This window comes from Lutra lutra, chromosome 7, assembly GCF_902655055.1.
Source record: "Lutra lutra chromosome 7, mLutLut1.2, whole genome shotgun sequence".
In the NCBI taxonomy this organism is placed as follows: Eukaryota; Metazoa; Chordata; class Mammalia; order Carnivora; family Mustelidae; genus Lutra; species Lutra lutra.
In genome coordinates this window covers 30,560,179-30,582,407 of record NC_062284.1, presented here as the reverse complement: position 1 = coordinate 30,582,407, position 22,229 = coordinate 30,560,179, and the positions used below count along the sequence as shown (strand labels likewise).

General features: G+C 41.2%; 1 protein-coding gene across 1 annotated transcript in view; it reads right to left on the bottom strand.

Annotated features, from left to right (window-relative positions):
• The window catches only part of EDC3 (enhancer of mRNA decapping 3), a 60,351-nt gene that overhangs the window by 24,136 nt on the left and 13,986 nt on the right, over positions 1-22,229 (bottom strand). The window contains exons 2-3 of the mRNA XM_047737351.1: positions 17,620-17,801; positions 13,681-14,000 (exon numbers count right to left, since the gene is read on the bottom strand). Coding sequence (XP_047593307.1) covers positions 13,681-14,000; positions 17,620-17,783 — 484 coding nt within the window. The 5' untranslated portion in view covers positions 17,784-17,801. The remainder of the gene's footprint in view (positions 1-13,680; positions 14,001-17,619; positions 17,802-22,229) is intronic.

The following is a 22,229-nucleotide window of genomic DNA, read 5'->3' as shown; positions in this document are numbered from 1 at the left end:
ACCTCTGAAAAAAACTAAGGCTGGCCAAAATTATAAAGTAGAGGAAAATGTAGCTGAGCCACCAGAAACAGCCTGAATTATAAAACAATGACAAGCTTGTCAAAATCTGGGTTAAGTTCTAGTTCCAAAAATCTGACAAAAACATTTAGTGAAAGCATGCTGTGTGCCACAGCTAGGTGCTAGGAATATGCTGGATAAACCAAGACATGCTACTCAAAAAGGAAGGAGGAGAGCTATATCAGCTAATAACTGAAATACAACATGGTAAGAATTATACTATAACTTTATATCAAGTATTATAGAAATGTGGATGAGAAAGCAGAACTGAATTAGGAATGGGAGAACAGGCAGGAAAACATAGGTCAGGATAAAACCATCAGCAATATAGGAGGGAGAGGAACAACCAGAAAAAAAGTCCAGTGCATAGGCTGAATGTTCTGCCTCAATACGAAATCAAGGCATCTTATTAGAAAACAGTCTCTAGCCCAGTGGTCTCTCTCCAGTGGGTGTGTGCAAACCCAGGAGCGTAAAAGATGATCCACCAGGATGCAGGGAAAAGACACTGACTTCTCTTTAGTTTTTAACTAAAAAGAGTAGGAAAGTTAAGATTTATGAATTTAATGTATGGACAGAAACTGGCACCCTTATGAGGTTTCATGCCAGCTGATCACTGCCAGTATTCAAGGTATTACAGGTAAGAGTGACGTCCATACAAGTGGACGTAACATCAATTCCTTTTCATCATGGTAAAATATACATAACAGGAAGCCCAGCAGCAGTAAGTACATGCACACTGTTGTGCAACTGTATTAATTTGTAGCTACTAGAGCTTAATAAGATAAGCAGCTTAAAAAGATTCCTATAAAGAAACAATGTTATTAAAATAATACTAATAATGCAATCACAACTGAACAAGCACATGGCAGATCTAACACTTCCCCTATTCCTCTTACAGGCATTCTTTAGCTAGGATGAAGTTCTTACAAAATTCCTCAGATCTAAAGAAGATGGTCTCCCAAATTAAAAAGTATTAAGGTTATTCCAAACATGAATGCATATGGCCTATCACTGACCAACCTCACAGTAAGTGAATATTGTACATCAGGAGTCTACGAACTATTCGGACTCTGCCAAATCCAGTCCACTGCCTGCTTCTGTAAGTAAGTTTTACTGGAACAGCCACACTCATTTGTTTACATATTGTCTAAGGCTACCTCTGTGCTACAAAAGCAACAAAAAGTACTTAAGACAGAGACCTTATGACCTGAGAAGCCTGAAGTGTTTAACATCTGACCTTTTACAGAAGTTCGCTCGCCCTGCTCTCCATCATGCCTCTCAGAGGTATTCTTTTTGATTACTATAAGTTTCTTTTTTTCAGCTAATGACTCTTCAGGCATCAACATTTTAAATTTTTTAATTAACTGAGCCCAGGATCAGTTCTTTGAACCTCTGTTTCAATAATAATAATTAGTAAGAATAATAATAGTAAGTGTGTCATTAAACTACTGTCTTTTGTTAAGATTTTATTTGAGAGACAGTGCATGAGCACAGGCTGGGGGAGGAACGCGGAGAGGGACAATCAGACTCTCAGCTGAATGCAGAGCCCAATGTAGGGAGCTCAATGTGGGGTCCTCAATCCTGAGAGCATGACCTGAGCCCCAATCAAGAATTGGAAACTTAACAGACTGAGCCACCCAAGTGTCCCTAAACTACTGTCTTTCAACTCTACACTCAATCTTCACAGTGCCAAACTGGAACTCTAAAACTACAATTTTCTTTCCTTAGCTGGTTGCCGGTTAGCTTCCACTACCAGCAGTAGTTACCTGAAGAGAATGGAAGGAGAAAGGAAGGAGGAATGAGAAGGGACTTCCTCCTCGTTTGCTTGCTATCTGCACCAGCACTGCCCTGCCAGCTGGTTCCAGTCTCCAGTTTTTCTTTTCCGCTGGTGTAGACAGAACAAGCTTCACTGCAACTCCCTGGAAGAACCGCCAGTGGCTCTGGGAAGCCCGTTCTCTGAATGTCCACGTTCTGACAACAGCAACCTCTTCCCGGCTTCCTCTCCCTCAATGTCTCCTTTTGCTTCTTTGGTCTTCTGACACCTACTTAACCAATTCTATTAAATTTCGTCTGAAATAACTAGCATGGTTACTATTTTCTTTAGTGGTATATCAAGATCTAAAAAATTAATGACTCAGAGCTAATTACTCTTCTAACCAAATGTTAATGTTTAACGAGGAAAAAAGTTCTGAACCATTAATAAAATATTACTTCAAAAATTGTTATTTAGGGGCGCCTGGGTGGCTCAGTGGGTTAAGCCGCTGCCTTCGGCTCAGGTCATGATCTCAGGGTCCTGGGATCGAGTCCCACATCAGGCTCTCTGCTCAGCAAGAAGCCTGCTTCCCTCTCTCTCTCTCTCTCTGCCTTCCTCTCCGTCTACTTGTGATCTCTCTCTGTCAAATAAATAAATAAAATCTTTAAAAAAAAAATTGTTATTTAATCCTTTTTAATTTGTAAAGGTAAAGAACTTTCTGAATTACAGACAGACATACATACAGAGAAATAGCACTTACAACTCCAATTCTAAAGTCTTAGATAAGAGCCAAGAGTTAACACAGACCAGTCTAGAGGTTAAAGAGCCCATCTTCTCCCAGTGTGGATGGAAGTCTTAATTGACTGGAACTCAAAGTAGACAAACAGACAAATAGAAAAGGTTAAAAAAGACTAACCTAATTCTCTGTTAACAGTCTCTAATTCAACAAAGTAGGTATCTAGAAACATTAATCCCCTAACAGAGGTCAAGTGATCAAACCATAAAGGCAAACCCCTGATCACCGCTGCTACCAATGAGGGGGAACAGCTTAGTTATAAACAAACCAAAAACGAAGAAAAACACAAAATTAGTCAAAGGGGAAGATACTAAAGAAACACAAAGTCAGAGTCTACTGTGGCTCTGGATTCATCCCTGGGAACCAAGAAAAGATGCAGCCAGGCTTGAGCTGCTCAGAAGTGCAGCACTGATTTTCATTTTTACAGCTTTACCGAAGTATAATCAGTATACAAAAACCTGCACATACTTCATGTATACAATTTTAGAAGTTTGGACATAATTCAAACACTTATTATACCATGCCCACAATCACAGTAATAAACCTATCCATCACCTCCCATCACCCCCCCCAAAAGTCAATGACTCACAGTAATTCACTGTTCTAACTAAATATTAATTTGTTAATAAGCAAAACATTTTGAACCATTGAGCCAAATTTAAACCAGTATCACTGTAAAGGTTTACTCCGTGTTTATCTAGTCTTTTTAAATTTGTCCTTTTGTATCTTGTATCTGATATATACATATAGTATGTATGTAGGAGAGAAAACAATAAATTGATGAGCCACTTAAGAGTTGTCAATGTCACAGGAATGTTTAGTTTTAAAAGAGGAAGTACAAGAAACCTAATGAAATAATATTATGAGTCAAATATTTCATGATTTTTTTTTTAAAGATTTTATTTATTTGACAGAGAGAGAAAGAGCACAAGTAGGCAGAACAGCATGCAGAGGGAGAAAGAGAAGCAGGCTCTCTGCTGAGCAGCGACCCCGATGTGGGGCTTAATCCCAGGACCCTGAGCCGAAAGCAGATACTTAACCAACTGAGCCACCCAGATGCCCCCACTTCATGTTTATTTTAACGCACTATATAGGCCAAAGCGTAATTTGTTTGAAGCTGAATATAGTTTATCTGAAAGACACAAATGGGGGTTCTCCATGAGTATCTTCATTTCAGCGAACTGCACCTATAATCATACCACTGCTTAGTGAATCCAAAACACATTTCGAGGGGCACCTGGGTGGCTAGGTCATTAAGCATCTGCCTTCAGCTCAGGTCATGATCCCAGGGTCCTAGGATTGAGCCCCACATTGGGCTCCCTGCTCAGCGGGAAGCCTGTTTCTCCCTCTCCCACTCCCCCTGCTTGTGTTCCCTCTCCCGCAGTCTGTCAAATTAATTAATTAATTAATTAATTAATTAATTGGGGGGGGCAAATTTCACTCAGGAGAAAATTCTGATCAGCATTTTTCTATATTTGTTCAAAAATGTTCATTAAGGGGCGCCTGGGTGGCTCAGTGGGTTAGGCCGCTGCCTTCGGCTCGGGTCATGATCTCAGAGTCCTGGGATCGAGCCCCGCATCGGGCTCTCTGCTTGGCAGGGAGCCTGCTTCCTCCTCTCTCTGCCTGCCTCTCTGCCTGTGATCGCTCTGTCAAATAAATAAATAAAATCTTAAAAAAAATGTTCATTAAGCATCTGCTGTCCACCAGGACTGTGCTAAGTGCCAGAGAGTCTATGGTGAACAATATGATGTGACCCCAGTCCTCTCCTGTTACACTCAACCCCCCCTCACGGTCACCCCCAATCACTTCTGAGACCCAACAGTCAAACTGCTTACATTTTCCACCATGTACTTTCAGTAGGCCCTTGCCACAGATAAGCAATTTTAGGGTTTTGCCCTGTAAGCAGACCCTGCTGTTGTCTACCCAACATCCATACTCCTCTACCCTCAAAACAAAACCCATTTTTGTTCAGATAGATACAATGCCCTCCTCTAAGGTGAAGGAATGGATTAGTTTCTGAATCAATCATGTGGTGCTCATGCCAACAACTGATTTAAGCATGGGCACGAGAAGAATACTGGTCAAGTAGATAGAATTGGGGGAAGGGCAAAGGGTAGCTCTTGCAGTAGGTTTTTTGTTTTGTCTTTTTTTTTTTTTTTAAAGATTTTACTTATTATGTCAGAGACAAAGCAAGCGCACAAGCAATGGGAAGGGAGAAGCAGATTCCCCACTGAGCAGGGAGCCCGATGGGGTGCTGCATCCCAGGGCCCTGCGATCATGACCTGAGCCAAACGCAGATACTTCACTGACTGAGCCACCCAGGCATCCCAGCAGTTTCCGATAAATGTTTTCTCACTCCTAAAGAACTTCTGATTCTCAATCAGGGGCAATATTACCCCCATGGGATATCTGACAATGTCTAGAGACATTTTTGGTTATGACAACTGGTGGTGGTTGGGGAGTGCTCCCAGCATCTAGAAGGTAGAGTCCACGGATGCTGCTAAACATTCGACAATTCACAGGACAGTCTCCCACAAGAACAACAACAGTTATCTGGCCCAAAATATCAAGAGCAGTGAGGTTAAGAACCCCTGCTAAAGAGGATACCTTGGAAGAGACAGTGTCTTCTCTCCTTCTAAAGAATCTGGATGAGACACACAGAACTGCTGCACCCAGCTAGTTTCAGTTTGAGGACAAAGCCAACACACAGAGGAGAGCTTCAGAGAAACAAGACTGAAGGCCTGATTATACTATCCCCGGAAACATCCCAACTCTGGACTTCACCTATGACATAATTTCTCTGTTATCTGAGCCATGAAGTAGGGTTTCTATTACTAAATCAGAGCACCCTGATATAATCCACTGTACATGAACATTTACCACGAGCTTTTTCCCAAAGATGACTTCACTGTTACACTTTAAAGTATCGTTAAGGTATTAGAAAGGCAAGAAAATAGTTAAGATGGTTATTACTGTCTCTATTTACTAGCCAAGAGCAGAGGAAGACACTAAGGACTCACTCCACTTGTCATCTTGCTGAGCCTATGTACCTGGCACCATCTTAGGCTTTGACAGACACATTTTCTCAATCTGTCTTCCAAACAACCCAATTAAAATCAGCATTCTACAAATGAAGAAACTAAGGATGCTCCAAACTGACAGGGTTAATAAATGTCTGAGTTGGGTTTTGAACTCTGAGCTGTCAGATTCCAAATTCCACGCCATTTGTGGAAACAAGTAGGGAAACCATAAAACTTTGATAGACCCAGGCAAAGTTAAAAGAACGAACAGACGATCATGTCTAGAAAATGAGCACATAAGGTAAAGGCAAAAACCTTCTTCAGTATAGAACAAGGCTAAAAAGGAATTCAAAAGGAACAGGAAACAAGCATTCCTTTTTTAAAAATAACTTTTTGGGGGCGCCCGGGTGGCTCAATGGGTTAAGCCTCTGCCTTCGGCTCAGGTCATGGTCTCAGGGTCCCGGGATCGAGATGAGACCCGCGTCACATCGGGCTCTCTGCTCAGCGGGAAGCCTGCTTCCCCCTCTCTGCCTGCCTCTCTGCCTACTTGTGATCTGTCAAATAAATAAATAAAATCCTTTTAAAAATTTTAAAAAAAAATAACTTTTTGTTAACGAATGTTCACAGTAATGCATAAAATATATAGAAAATTCCAGATACTCACTTAACATTTTGACGTTTCCTTTTAGTCAAAAATACGCATCCATCTTTTTTTTTTTAAGATTTTATTTATTTATTTGACAGACAGAGATCACAAGTAGACAGAGAGGCAGGCAGAGAGAGAGGGAAGCAGGCTCCCTGCTGAGCAGAGAGCCCGACTCGGGGCTCGATCCCAGGACCCTGAGATCATGACCTGAGCTGAAGGCAGAGGCTTTAACCCACTGAGCCACCCAGGCGCCCCAATATGCATCCATCTTACAAAATTTTATACCTTGTTTTCTTGCTTAAGAGCTTAGTTCTGTTTCATGAAAGATTTCTCCAAATATCTTTTTATATGATTTTTTTATAGGTTAGACCCTATTGATCTACACCGTCCCTACTGCTGAGTTTTTACGCTATTTCTCACTCGTATTGTTACAGACTCAGCCCAAACACACCACCCTGATCGCTGCAGCTGAAAGATCATCCCCACTGGACCGCCTGCACCTACTTTGTTCTGCAGTTATCTGTGTTCTTACTCTAACTCCCCAAGGACAACATAAGCCAGCAGAGGGCAGAACCATGTCATTCAGACCATCACCCAATTCTATGCCCAACCCATCATAAATAGACAAATCTCTGAATAAAAACAGCCATATCAAAACACACACACACACCAAAAAAACACCCCCAAAAAAACAACAAAAGTTAGGAGTCTAAAGAGGTCACAAAAGAAAAGCCATCTTGAGATTAACTATGGGAAAGAAAGGGATCTATCAAAACTGTGCGTGACTGAAAAGGGCAGGAAGATGAAGTTGTCAACAGTAATACAAGAGGGAGCATAAGGCAGGGGCTTCAGAAGAAAGGAGTTCAGCTGTGCCCACTAGGAAGTGACATGAACTATCCCGGATCTATCACAACAACAGATGAAAATAAGCAATTAATCAATTTAAGAGAAGGCAGGGTAAAAGCAGCAAAATGGGAAGCCATTTTTGGCTCAGCCTAAAGGCTCTACAAACACCACTTCCAACCAAACCAGATTGTGCCTTTAGAAAGTACCAGGTGTTTTTCCTCATGCTCTGTCTAAAGACAGACCTTACATTCACTCGTTTGACAAATATACACTAAGGACCAGCTATGTTCCAAATACTGTCCGGAAAGCAGACAGTGGAAAAAAAACCCCCAAGAGGAAATACTGACATCACAGGTCAGCAAGAAAAAGAGAAGACAAAATAAAGTAAACGAAAGGCAGGCCAATATGCTTAGTTGTCTTCCTATTCTTCCTCTTGCTCACAGTGAATACAAATATTAGGAAGTCCTGGGTGAATAAGTGGTCTCGATACTTGGGTTACTCAGCCCAAAGGTCTTGGCTCTGTATTTAAAATGGCCTCTGGCCACTAAGAGAGAAAAGCACTTCCCTTGGAAAAGATAAACAGCGCTTTGCAGATTTCTTTACCTTTCAATTACAAGGGCCAAATATGTGTTAAGACTAGAGGCTGGCCGCCTTCCTGTGCCATTTTGCTGCCAGCCTCTGGCACAAAAGCCCTTTGGCCAGGATAACTTAACAACAACCCATTGTTGTGTAACCCTCACTGCCACTTATTTATTGGTTTTTGTCACACACATATTGTGAAGGGGAACTTTGTCCTGCAGTTAGCACGCTAAAGGGCACCTGAAGGTCAAACTGCAAATGTTTTAATGTCAGACTCAACAGGCTTCACGAGGAAGTGACTGAGAGCATCTGGGACCTTATTTTCAACTCCCCAAATTCCAGGCCTTAGTAATCAGTCAACTTCTTGGGCTCCAGCAGCAGCACCAGGGTTTTCAAGCCTGTTGGATGAAGCACACCCAAGGAGTTAAGTCACAGTAGGACCTCAGTAGGACCATAAAAACTTTCTAACCTCGGATGGTGCGGTCCCTGTTACACTGAACACACTATACACAGACCTGTATCCTTAGCTGGTCTCAAATGATTTTCCCTCTACTCCACAGCACTCATGTTCCATTCAGCTACATGACAAATACACTCAGTGCTCAGTTCAATAGCCAAGGTCACAGGAACTATCCTCCATAACTACCCCACATATACACACAACCTAAAGAAGAGATTAAAATCTGCTTGTGCTAAATCTCTCATCAATGTTGGATTAGGTAACCAGAACCAACAAATCCTCTACAACCCATCATTAACCTTGAAAGAACACTAAAAACCAGAGAGATTATTATATTCCTACACTTTATCAATCTACTAGTCTCAGTATCAATGCACATACACGAGAGAAAATTCTACTTACATATCTCTAATGAGAAAAATACTTAACCTCCATTTCTTCATTCATTGATGAGAAAAACACTGATAATCTACATTACAACTACAGTGGGAAGAAACCATTCTATTTTCTTGGAATCCTTAAAATGCCACATAAAATGCAAAGTCTCTGGTAGACCAGTCTACTAAGTGAACTCAGGGTTCACTGAACAAATAAAGGCAACTCTACCTTCCAAAATAAACCAATTCTGAGCCACATCTCATCATCAGATTCCCAGGCCACAGACATTTTCCACACTAACCTGGATTCAAAAGAAGTTCTCTGAATTAGAATAACATTTCAGTGCCATGACCTCTTTACATTATTTATGTGCACTTGAACACCAACCAGCAAAAGCAGAAGAAACATCTACCAGGGAATGCTTTTGAGAGTGATCCCACTTTTTTACCAATGACTTAGTAAAGATCAAATAAATTATTTGTTTTGAACTTAACTGCACTCTTTCAAGAGAGCTGGTATAATTGTTGGTAAGGGGGGAAAAATTAGAAAGACACTCTTACCGTAACATCCAGCAACCACACTCCTAGGTATTTACCCAACTGATCTGAAAACTTAAGTCCACACAAAACCCACACACAAATGTTTATATCAGTTTTATTCATAATCACCAAAAGCTGGAAGCAACTAAGATGCCCTTTGATAGATAAATGGATAGGCAAACTTGGACACATCCATACAGTGGAATATTGTTCAGCAATAAAAGGAAATGAGCTATCCAGCCACAAAAAAAAACATGAATGAATCTTAAACACATATTAAATGAAAGAAGCCTGTCTCAAAAAGCTACATACTGCATGATTTTAATTATGTGATATTCTGGAAAAGGCAAAACTGGAGAAATGGTGAAAGGATCAGCAGTTGCTGAGGTGGGGGAGAGGTCGTGGAGGATAATGGGGAAGGACTGAAATGGTGAAACAGGGATCCTGTACAATACTGTAATGATGGATACAAGGCACTGTATTTGTTAAAACCCAAAGAACTTAAGAGCACAAAGAATAAGCCCATGGGGCACCTGGGTCTCAGCTGTTTAAACACAATCCCTGCCCCAGGCTCCCTACTCAGTGCAGAGTCTGCTTCTCCCTCTCCTCCTCCCCCAGCTGATGCTCTCTTTCTCTCTCACTTTCCCTCTCAAATAAATAAAATCTTTAAAAAAGAATTAGCCTTAGTGTATGCAAATTTTTAAAATACCATTGAGGAGGTGGGAGGATCCCAAGACAGACGGCAGAAGGGGACAAAACAATCTGCTACAAATGTACAAAAAAAGTCAATGAAGGGAGTGTGGGTGCAGGTTGTTAACTCTGATAGTGCTATATCCATGCAGAATGGAATCATTTAAGCCAATGGATGGCAGATAGTAGGAGACAGGTCTCTCATTGTTAGAGCGAGAAGTTACACATTAAAAAAGGAGGCAGCTAGAATGATGCGACATGGTAATGGGTTAGAGTTGGACACAACCGTATGAACTCACATTAACTTAATATAGTACAGAAAGTCATATAGAAAATAATAATAGATACACGTCTATACATGTATACAGATACCTATTTCCTTGCTCTGTCAGCCAAAAGGCAACACTCGGTAGCAATGAGCACATCTAGCACCCAGATAGTAGTGGCTTGTAATACCATTCTCCAATAAAAGAAACAGGGCTCCCTGGAGACATGGTTAATTCTAGGGTAGGGTAGGAAATAAAGAAGATAAACCTGGAGCATCTTGTACTGCCAGAAAGTAGAGAAGTAGTAGGGAACACCCCCCCCAAAAGAATAGGGGAATGTCAAAGGAACAAAGGAGCTAACTAAAACAGCTACCAGTTGCGAAAACAGAAACAATTTGAGCACTAAAATAAAGCAGTGATGAATTATAACCCAAGGTAGAAGATAACTACGAGTCCTTACTGATAAAAAATACATAACTGAGTAAACAGGGGAGAAGAGACAAATCTCTGATGTAGAAGAATTCCGAATAATTTATGCAGATATGCTGCATATCTTTCTACTCCTTAGGTATGGACTGCACGCACAGATGTCCTTTCAATATGGAAGGGGGTGGGAAAACCTCTACAGAGGAGAAATTTGACACACACATTCCCTCAGCCCAGATATCAAGGTCAACATCAAGTCATAAACCATACTGATATCACATGCCCTTAATACGATGTGATGAAAATAACTTATCACCTTGGTATTCCTCCCCCAAACACATAACCCAATCTAATCATGAGAAAAACATCAAATACCAATGAAGGGATATTCTACAAAATACCTGACCAGCACTCATCAAAATAGTCTAGGTCACCAAAACCAATCAGAGTCTGAGAAACCATCAGAAGCAAGAGGAGAATGACTACTAAATGTAAGGTGGTGTGCGGGACAGAAGTCTACAATGAGAACAGGTAATGAGAATGAAATACTGATTTTAATTAATAATAATATATCAACATTGGTTCATTAATTATAACAAATCTACCTTAGTAATGTAAGATGTTAGTAACAGGAGGAAAAAATATTTAGGAAAAAATTGCTAATGAAGGTTGTCTCCAAGCACATGAGACTATAAACTGCTTGACTATTTGAACTTTAAACAAACAAGTCCATGTTTTTGGTAAAGAAAAAGAGTTTTGTTTTTTTTTTAAGATTTTATTTATTTATCAGATAGAGATCACAATAGGCAGAGAGAGAAGGGGAAGCAGGCTCGCCGCTGAGCAGAGAGCCCGATGCGGGGCTCGATCCCAGGACCCTGAGATCATGACCTGAACCGAAGGCAGAGGCTTTAACCCACTGAGCCACCCGGGCAACCCAAGAAAAAGAGCTTTTTAAAATGAGAGTAGGGGCACCTAGGTGGCTCAGTCAGTTGAGCACCCGCCTCTTGGTTTCTGTTCAGGACAGGTCATGATCTCAGAGTCCGAATTCTGGGCATGAAGCCTGCTTAAGATTCTCTCCCTCTCTCGGGGCGCCTGGGTGGCTCAGTGGGTTAAGCCGCTGCCTTCGGCTCAGGTCATGATCTCAGGGTCCTGGGATCGAGCCCCACATCGGGCTCTCTGCTTGACAGGGAGCCTGCTTCCCTCTCTCTCTCTGTCTCTGCCTGCCTGTCTACTTGTGATCTCTCTCTGTCAAATAAATAAATAAAAATCTTAAAAAAAAAAAAAAAAAAAAAGATTCTCTCCCTCTCAGACAAACCATAAGAGACTGTGGACTCTGAGAAACAAACTGAGGGTTTTGTAGGGGAAGGGGTTGGGGGGTTGGGTGAGCCTGGTGGTGGGTATTATGGAGCACTGGGTGTGGTGCATAAACAATGAATCTTGGAACATTGAAAAAAATAAAATTACAAAAAAAAAAAAAAATTCTCTCCCTCTCCCTCTGGCTCCTCCTTCCTCTCATCCTGTACACACAGGCACGTGCAAGCTCACTCTCTAAAATAAATAAATAAATAAACGTTTTTTAAAAATTAGAAAGGGAGAGTAAAGCAAAGTAGTGAGGGTTAAAGTTGAAATGGAAAGAACAGATTTTCTATCCAAGCATTCTACAGTTTTTTCCAAGGATACCAAAGTAACAATTCAATTTCACTCTCAGGTTTTCAATTATTGTCAATTTAGACAGTTGTTTGTTTTTTTTTTTTTTAAAGATTATATTTATTTGAGAGAGAGCGAGAGAGCACATGCAAAAGCAGCAGGGAGGGGGAAAGGGAGAGGCAGATTCCCCACTGGGTGGGGAGCCCATGAGGAGTTTGATCCTAGGACCCCAGGATCATGACCTGGGCCAACTGCAGACACGTAACTGACTGAGCCACCTAGGTGCCCCGATTCAGACAGTTACCTAAGCAATGAAGGAAAATGTCCAGAAATATATTTTTTTTAATTTCCAAAAATTTTTTTTAAGATTTTTATTTATTTGACACAAAGATCACAAGTAGGCAGAGAGGAAGGCAGAGAAAGAGGAAGGAAAGCAGGCTCCTCGCTGAGCAGAGAGCCTGACGTGGGGCTCAATCCCCAGTACCCTGGGATCATGACCTGAACCGAAGGCAGAGGCTTTAACCCACTGAGCCACCCAGGCGCCCCTTAATTTCCAAAATTTCAACAGCTTGTTCACAAAATCAAGGCATCTTCAAAACTTGAAAATGTTGGCCCTAAGACAGATGCCATACAGATTTTGGTGAATGTTATACTTCACTTTTTTTTTTTTTTTAAGATTTTATTTATTTATTTGACAGAGAGAGACATAGCGAGAAAGGGAACACAAGCAGGGGGAGTGGGAGAGGGAGAAGTAGGCTTTCCGCCAAGCAGATAGCCCGATGCGGGGCTTGATCCCAGGACCCCAGGATCATGACCCGAGCCGAAGGCAGACACTTAAGCACTGACCCACCCAGGTTCCCCTATATTTCACTTTTTATAACATTACATATAACATAACTGAATATGCTAAAGAGCAAATCACATTCTAGTGAATTACCTATGGTTCCATAGTGATTAAATGGCATTCAACAATTTGTTAGTGCCAAACAAAACTGGGCAATCAATACACCTGTACATTTACTCCTTGATGTGTAAGGACAGGGAATACAGCAAATTTAAAACTGTAGTCTGTTAGAAACTGTCTGATCACAGAGAGGCATAGGCCAATCCCTTCCTTTTTTTTTAAAGGATTATTTATTTATTATTTTATTTATTTATTTATTTTCTTTCCCTTAATATCCTGAGGGACTAGCCCTGCATGAAGTCGATCATGCTATATTTTTGTGAAGCTCTGCCAGCATCCTTTTTTATGAGGGTAATAAAGAATTTCTTTAAAGAACAGCAGTGGATAAGAGCTTATAGGCCTGAAACACAAGGTTTTTTTTTTGTTTTTTTTTTAAAGATTTTATTTATTTATTTGACAGACAGAGATCACAAGTAGGCAGAGAGGCAGGCAGAGAGAGAGAGAGAGAGAGGAGGAAGCAGGCTCCCTGCTGAGCAGAGAGCCCGATGTGGGACTTGATCCCAGCACCCTGAGATCATGACCTGGGCCGAAGGCAGAGGCTTAACCCACTGAGCCACCCAGGCGCCCCGTGAAACACAAGGTTAAGAAGAAACATCAACTTGATCCAACTTACAAGAGTTGTGCCGACGGCGGAAACTTTTGGACTGACTCAGGGACTCCGTGTGCCGGTCCACATAGCTCTTTGAGCACTGCTGCTGCTGTGGGGAAATGGCAACATCCTGACTCTTCACATCTGTCCTCTTAGGGATATTCTGAGGGGCACTGCTGGAAGAGGCTGGCTTCTTCACCAGCTTGCCCGTGCCATTCTGATTGATACCCACTTGGTACCCAACACCAGACTGGCCTAATTCTGTCTGATGAAGGTCTCCAAAATGTTGGTTTTCTCCAGGACCTGGTATCTCCAGAATTTTTAATTCCGTAATGTCACCTGCCCTGAAATACACAAAAGAATCCAAGTCTCAAAACTGTAATGGTGTCACAACTAATGTTCATAAGAACATACTTCACAATAACCAAAAGGTACAAACCCAAGTCCCCCCATAAGATGAATGGCTCAACAAAATACGGTACAAACACACAGTGAAATATTTACTCAGCCTTTAAAAGGAGGGAAATTTTGACACATGCTACAATATGGATGAACCTTGAAGACACTATTTCTAAGTAAAATAAGCCATCACAAAAGGACAGTGATTAAATGATCCCACTTATATGAGATATCTAGAACCGTCAAATTCATAGCGAAAGAAAGTAAAAAGGTGGTTATTAGGGCCAGGGGAAGGGGGACTGTAGTTAGTTTACAGGGTATGAAGTTTCAGTGTGGGAGGATGGAAAAGTTCTCGAGATGGAGAGTGGTGACAGTTGCCCATTATGTGAATGTCCTTAATGCCACTGAATTGTACACTGAAAAGTGGTTAAAATGGTAAATTTTATGTTGTGGCTACCTTACCACATTAAAAAATAATACAGGCAGTGTAAAACACACACAGACACACACACACAAAGTCTAACAGTAATAAAAATTATGAAACTGGGATCAATAGCAACCAGCTACACTTTTGCAGACCAGTGGTTTTTTGTTTTTTTCCTAACTGAAGTATAGTTAATATACAATATTGCATTAGTTCCAGGTATACAACACAGTGATCTGATATTTATATATACCATGAAATAATCACCACAGTAGGCCTAATGACCATCTGTCACCATATAAAGTTACTTTATATGCTGTACTTTACATTCCTATGACTTAATTGTAACTGGAAATCTGTACCTCTTTTTTTTTTTTTTTAAAGATTTTATTTATTTATTTGACAGAGAGAGATCACAAGCAGGCAGAGAGGCAGGCAGAGAGAGAGGAGGAAGCAGGTTCCCTGCTGAGCAGAGAGCCCGATGTGGGGCTCGATCCCAGGACACTGAGATCATGACCTGAGCCGAAGGCAGCGGCTTAACCCACTGAGCCACCCAGGCGCCCCGGAAATCTGTACCTCTTAATCCAGGGCTCCATTTCATTGAAGTATCAGAGGCAAAAGTGAGGAAAAGTAGTAGAATACTTAAAGATAAGGCTCAGCAACAACAGACAAGTGACAGCACTGGCCTTTAAAGAGACCTATTATTAATCACAAAACTATCACCAGCATCTTAGATTTTCAGAATGCCTAATAGTGTTTTCTTCATTCATTCACTCACTTTGTCATTCCATAAGTATATATACAGCACTTACTATATGGTCTTCCCTGTGCTAGGAATGAACTAGATAGAGACGAAAACCAACACATGCCCAAAACGAAGAGTCTGGTCAGTGGAAAAAACAAGTAGATAATCAAAAGTGTTAAATACTGTGACAGAGGCATGTATAGGGGCCAAAGAACCCAAAAGCAAAATATGTAAGCTACTCTGGCAGAAACTGATGAAACATTTAAACAAAGCCTGAGCAGGGAGGGAATATAAGAGCTGGCCCAGCAGTGTAGCAGGGGGTGCTATCAGAGACTGAGAAAATGTGGCCCACCTGAGAAAGTGCCAACATCATGTTGTTACTAACGGGAAAGATGCTTGTGGAAAACCACCAAGAGGTAAAGCTGTGGAGGTAATCAGGGACTAAATCATAATCACATTAGACTTTTCTGGTGACTATAGAAAAGGTGGAAAAACTAGAGGGAAAAGCACCCAATAGGAGACCAGGCAAGAAATAAGAGAGGATAAACAGGACAAGTGACAGTACAAAGGGAGAGGAGAGGATGAACCCAAGAGACATTTGGAATCCATAGGGTTTGGTGACTAATTGAATACGATGAACAAAGAGAAAGAAGGATTTACAATGATTCTAAGTTTCTAATTTGGAAAGCTGTCATTAGCCACCAATTAAGGGAAGACCTTTGGAAGAAGAAACCTACAGGTGATATAATGAGCTCAGCTTTGAAATTCTTAAATGTAAGATATTCTCTGGGATATCCACCTGGAAATGGCCAATAGACTAAGTGTCTCGAGTTCAGATAATGGGTCTTAATTAAAGACCTGGAGTCTCCAGATGCCTGGGTGGCTCAGTGGGTTAAGCCTCCGCCTTCGGCTCAGGTCATGATTTCAGGGTCCTGGGACTGAGTCCCAAGTCGGGCTCTCTGCCCAGCAGGGAGCCTGCTTCCCCCTCTCTGCCTACTTGTGATCTCTCTCTCTCTCTCTCTCTCTCAAAAAAAAAAAAAAAAAAAAGATCTGGAGTTTCATTAATGTGTAAGAAGTACACATGAAATGGTCTAGGGAGATTACAGACTAAGAAAAGAATAAAAAATAAAACCTGAATAAACCAATCTTAAAAAGTGAGAAGAAAAGGAATCTGGTGCCAGGGGGATGTAAAGGAATAGAGGAATACATGGAAAGAAAACCCAAAGGGGTGACAGAGAAATTAAAGAGGGCACTTCAACACTTAGGGAGCATCTGACTAAGGTTAGCATTAAAACACTGCCACTGAATTTGGCTATTTGGTCATTTGTAACCTTGGCAAGAGCTCATTCAGCAAGATGATAAAGTTAGAAGAAAGATAAATGTGGGGTTAAGGAAGGACTAGAGAATGAGGCCACAAAGGAAATGAAAGCAGACTGTTTTGCTCTGAAAAGAACTGTGGGTATAAAGAGAAGGGAAATGACAGGGCAGCACCTAATGGCAAACACCAAGATGTGGCAGGTGTGTGGGTGTGCATGTGTGTAAGTGGATGTGGGTGTGCAGGAGGGTGTGACCTGTGGGGGAAGGCTGGGAATGTTAGAATGCAAAGAGGAAAATGAGGTATGAAGGTTGAAAATGAAGACACAAAAGAGACAGAGAACAGTGTCAAAGGAGACAGAAAAGGATAGTATATAAAGCATATGGGATAAGGGTAGCCCTAAACACAGAGGGCATGCCTTCTACTGAGTCTTCAGAAGGGCTAAGACATTAAGAATGGATACTCCTAGAGAAAAGATTAAGTGAAGGTATTGTTCAGAAAGTCAAGGAAGTTCTTGCCTGACTGTTTTGTTGTTGTTTTTGTTGCCATTTTAACCTAAGAATGGAGATTTTGTGACAAATTGGTGAAAAGAGGGATGTGAAGACAAGTGAACTTGAAATCTGCAGACAAACACTAAAAAACACATGTTCCTGTAACTAAGGACATCAGCTATCGGTGACAGTGTGCTTCTAGAGATAAATTAAGACACAAATCTACAAAGAGAGGTACATTAATGTGGGGGTGGGGAGATCAGTAAAGGCCTTAGAAAACACAAATAACAAAAGGGAAAGAAAATAGAAAGCTTATTCCAAATTTGGCCCATTTAAATAAGAATATTGAGGGCTTGACAGAGCTAAGAAAAAGGTTTCACAAACCCTGATTCGTAGCTGAAAGCTAATTACCACACAAAGTCTATACTGAAACAACAGCTAGACTACGAGGGTTAAGACTGCAAAATCTCACCCCTGACAAGACACTATTCAAAAGCAGCCCTATCCAAGAGAATGTCGGCAACTAGACCTAGATTCAAGCTCCACAGACCACCAGGCTAGATTTGAAGAAATCAGTCAGGACACTCACCTGAAGGTGACTTCTGGCACGAGGCACTTCACTCCATTGTGGAAAGGCCGGGTGAGAGAAATGGTCTGGCTGATCTGATCCACGGCTGACACTCTTCCCTGATAGACACCCAAGCTATCTCCACAGTTGATGGACACAATACTGCCCAGCCAATCTGTAGCCATGTTTCTGATGTAAGACCACTGTAGAGAGAAGGAGTCATGCAAATCTTGAGAAACAGAGAAACCTTTCATTAAACTCAGCAAATATTATGTCAGAATCTGAAACTTAATAATACATATTCTGGGGGCACCTGGGCTCAGTTCATTAGACATCCGACTCTTGATTTTGGCTCAGGTTGTGGGATAGAACCCAGGGTCATGAGATAGGATCCTGCATTCAGTGGGGAGTCCACTTGGGATTCTTCCCTTCCCCCTCTATCCCTCCCCGCCTGGCCCCCCTTTCTGTGTGCATGCACGCTAATACATAAATCTTCTTATTTATTTTAAAGATCTGGGGGGGCATGCACACGCACGCATGACTGCGGGGTGGAGCAGAGGAGAGGGAGAAGCAGACTCCCCACTGAGCAGGGAGCCTGAGACAGGGCTTGATCCCAGTTCTGGGATCATCATGACCTGAGCCAAAGGCAGATGCTTAACTGACTGAGCGACCCAGGTGCCCTAACACATAAATCTTTAAAAAAAAAAAAAAATACTGCATATTCTGTCACATCCTTAACTGAAGTAGTAAAGTATAAAAAATAAGACTTTTGGGGCATCTGGGTGGCTAAGTCATTAAGCATCTGCCTTCGGCTCAGGTCATGATCCTGGGGTCCTGGGATCAAGCCCTGCATGGGCCCTCCCGTTAGACAAGCCTGCTTCTCCCTCTCCCTCTGCCTACTGCTTCTCCTGCTGTGCACTTTCTCTCTGTTAAATAAATAAATAAAATCTTTAAATAAATAAACAAATAGATAAATAAAGTAAAGTAAAACTTTCGATGAAAATGCAAACTGGTGTAGCCACTGTGGAAAACAGCACGGAGGTTCATCAAAAAATTAAAAACAGAACTAACCTATCTATGATCCAGTAATTGCACTACTGGGTATTTACTCAAAGAGTAGGTATGGTGTTTACACACACACACACACACACACACACACACACACACACACAGAATATTACTTGGCCACACACACCAAAAAAACTGAAATCATGCCATTTGCAACAACATGGATGGAGCGAGAATGTATAATGCTAAACAAAATAAACCAGTCATGGGGCACCTGGGTGGCTCAGCTGGTTAACTATTTGCCTTCAGCTCAGATCATGATCCCAAAGTTCTGGGAATGAGGCCCCTGTCTTGCTCCTTGCTCAGCAGGGAGTCTGCTTGTGCCTCTCCCTCTGCCCTCCCCACCCCATTGCTCTCTCTTGCTAATAAAAAAATAAAATCTTAAAAAAAAAGATAAGCCAGTCAGAGAAAGACAATTACCATATGATTTCAATCATATATGCAATTTATTTTTTTTTAAGATTTTTATTTATTTGACAGACAGAGATCACAAGCAGGCAGAGAAGCAGGCAGAGAGAGAGGAGGAAGCAGGCTCCCCGCTGAGCAGAGAGCCCGATGCGGGGCTCGATCCCAGGAACCTGGGATCATGACCTGAGCTGAAGGCAGAGGCTTTAACCCACTGAGCCACCCAGGAGCCCCCATATATGCAATTTAAAAAACAAAACAAACAAGGAAAGCAGGGTGGCAGCGGGCGGGGGGGAAGAGATCAGATAAAAAATAGACTCAACTATAGAGAACAGATGGTTGCCAAATAGGAAGTGGGTGGGAGATGGGTGACATAGGTGAAGGGATCAAGAGTACACTCATCTTGATAAGCTCTATGTATAGAATTGATGAATCACTATGTTGTACACCTCAAACTAGTATAACCCTGCACGTTAACTATACTAGAATTGAAAAAAATTTGTTTTACTGTTTTTAGTAGGAGCATGCATATTAGTGAATAAAAATAACACTGAATTTTATAAATGCTCTAAAGAACAAATAGTAAAGATAAAATTTACCTAGACATCAAATCATACAAACTATGCAACTATTTTATAGCTAAATCAATCCTGACAAGAAAATGGGAGGAATCAGTCTATTCAATTTCAAGACTTATTATATAGGTATAGTAATCAAGACTACATGGTACAGGTAGGAGGACAGATATATAAATCAATGGAATAAAACAGAAAACCCAGAAATAGACCCACACAAAATAATCCCTGAACTGACTCTGACAAAGTGCAAAAGTAATTCAACAAAGATGACACAGCTTTTACAAATGGTGGTGGAGCAAATGGATATTCATCAGTAAAAATAAACTTTGACTTAAGTGTCATAATTTACACATTTACTAAAAATGATTATAGACTTAAATGTAGTATGTCAACCAATAAAACTTTTAGGGAAAACATAAGAGAAACCTTCAAGATCTAGGGTGAGGCAAAAGATTCTTAGATACCAAAAGCATAATCAATAAAAACACAAACTGGTACACTGGAGTTCTTGTAAACTAAAAAGTTTTGTTCTGTAAAGACCCTGGTAGGAAGATAAAAACAAAAACTACAGGGGCGCCTGGGTGGCTCAGCAGGTTAAGCCTCTGCCTTCGGCCAGGGTTATGATCTCAGGGTCCTGGGATCGAGCCCCACATCGGGCTCTCTGCTCAGCAAGAAGCCCGGTTCCCCCTCTCTCTCTCGGCCTGCCTCTCTGCCTACTTGTGATCTCTCTCTCTGTCAAATTAAAAAAAAAAAAAAAAAAAAAGATTTAAAAAAACAAAAACTACAGGCTGGGAAAAAATATTTGCAAACCACGTATCTGAAAAAGACAAAGAACTAATATCTAGTATAAAGAACTCTCAAAACCCAGTAGTTAAAAAAACCAAACAATCCAATTTTTAAAAAGGTCAAAAAACACAAGAAGACATTTCAACCTAGAAAATAAACAGACACCAAGCAAGCACATGAAAAAATGTTCAACATCATTAACCATTAGGGAAAGGCAAATTAAAACTCCTCCCGTGAAGATCACTACACACCCACCAGAACAGCTAAAATAAATAAACAGTGACATCACCAAGTCCTGGAAAGAAAATGGAAAAACTGGATTCCTCATACATTGCTGATGAGACTATTAAATGATGTGGCCATTTTGGTAAACAATTCGGCCATCTATTTAAAACAAAACAAAAAAACAAAAAACATGAACATGCAACCATTACATAACTGAGCAAATGCACTACTAGTCATCTATCCCAGAGAAAGGAAGTCAAGTTCACAAAAATAGCTCCAAACTAGAAACCCAGATGATCTTCAATGCCTGAATGGTTAAACAAACTGGTACCTCCATACCATGGAGAAAAAGTTAAAAAGTTACATTCTGCAGGAATCAATCTATGTTAACATTCCTGAAACTACAAACTACAGACATGGAGATAGATGAGTGGTTCCCAGGGTTTAGGAAGGGTGTGAGGCAGGAGGGAAATGAGGATGGCTAATAAAAGGGACAACACCCAGGGATCCTTATAGTAGTGGGAATAATCTGTATCTGGACAACATCAATGTCAGTATCTTGGTAGTGACACTGTATTACAGTTTTTGAAGATGTTATCAATGAGAAAAACTAGGAGGGGTATATGGAATCTTTCTGTATTATTCCTTACAAGTGCATACGAATCTACGAGTATCTCAAATAAAAAGTTTAACTAAAAAAAATCCATGCCAGGTGCCTGGGGGCTTGGTCGCTAAGCGTCCGCCTTTGGCTCAGGTTACAACCCCAGGGTGCTGGGACTGAACACTGCACTGAACTCCCTGCTTAGCGGGAAGCCTACTTCTCCCTCTCTCACTCCCCCTGCTTGTGTTCCCTCTCTCACTGTGTCTCTGTCAAATAAATAAATAAATAAAATTAATGTCTTCTACCACGTTAACAAAATAAATGAGGAAATCATGTATAAAATCAGTAAATGCGGAAAACATACGGCTGCCTGGCTGGCTCAATCAGTAGAGCATGCAACTCTCAATCTCAGGGTTGTAAGTTCAAGCCCCACATTAGGTGCAGAGATTACTTAAAAATAAAATCATAAATAAATAAATAAATAGGGGTGCCTGAGTGGCTCAGTCGGTTAAGCATCTGCCTTGTTCAGGTCATGATCCCAGGGTCCTGGGATAGAGCCCCGCATCAGGCTCCCTGCTCAGTGAGGAGTATGCTTCTCCCTCTCCCTCTGCAGCTCCCTCTGCTTATGCTCTCTCACTTCCATCTTGCTCAAATAAAATCTAAAAACAAAAAACAAAAAACAGGGGCTCCTGGGTGGCTCAGTGGGTTGGAGCCTCTGCCTTCAGCTCAGGTCACAGTCTCAGGGTCCTGGGATCGAGCCCCGCATCAGGCTCTCTGCTCGGCAGGGAGCCTGCCTCCCTTCCTCTCTCACTCTGCCTGCCTCTCTGCCTGCTTGTGATCTCTGGCAAGTGAATAAATAAAATCTTTAAAAAAAAAAAAAAAAAAAGATGTTTCTTTAAAAAAAACACACACAATGCCGAAAGATAATCTGACAAAATTCAACATCCACTCGTGATATCAAAAAGGGG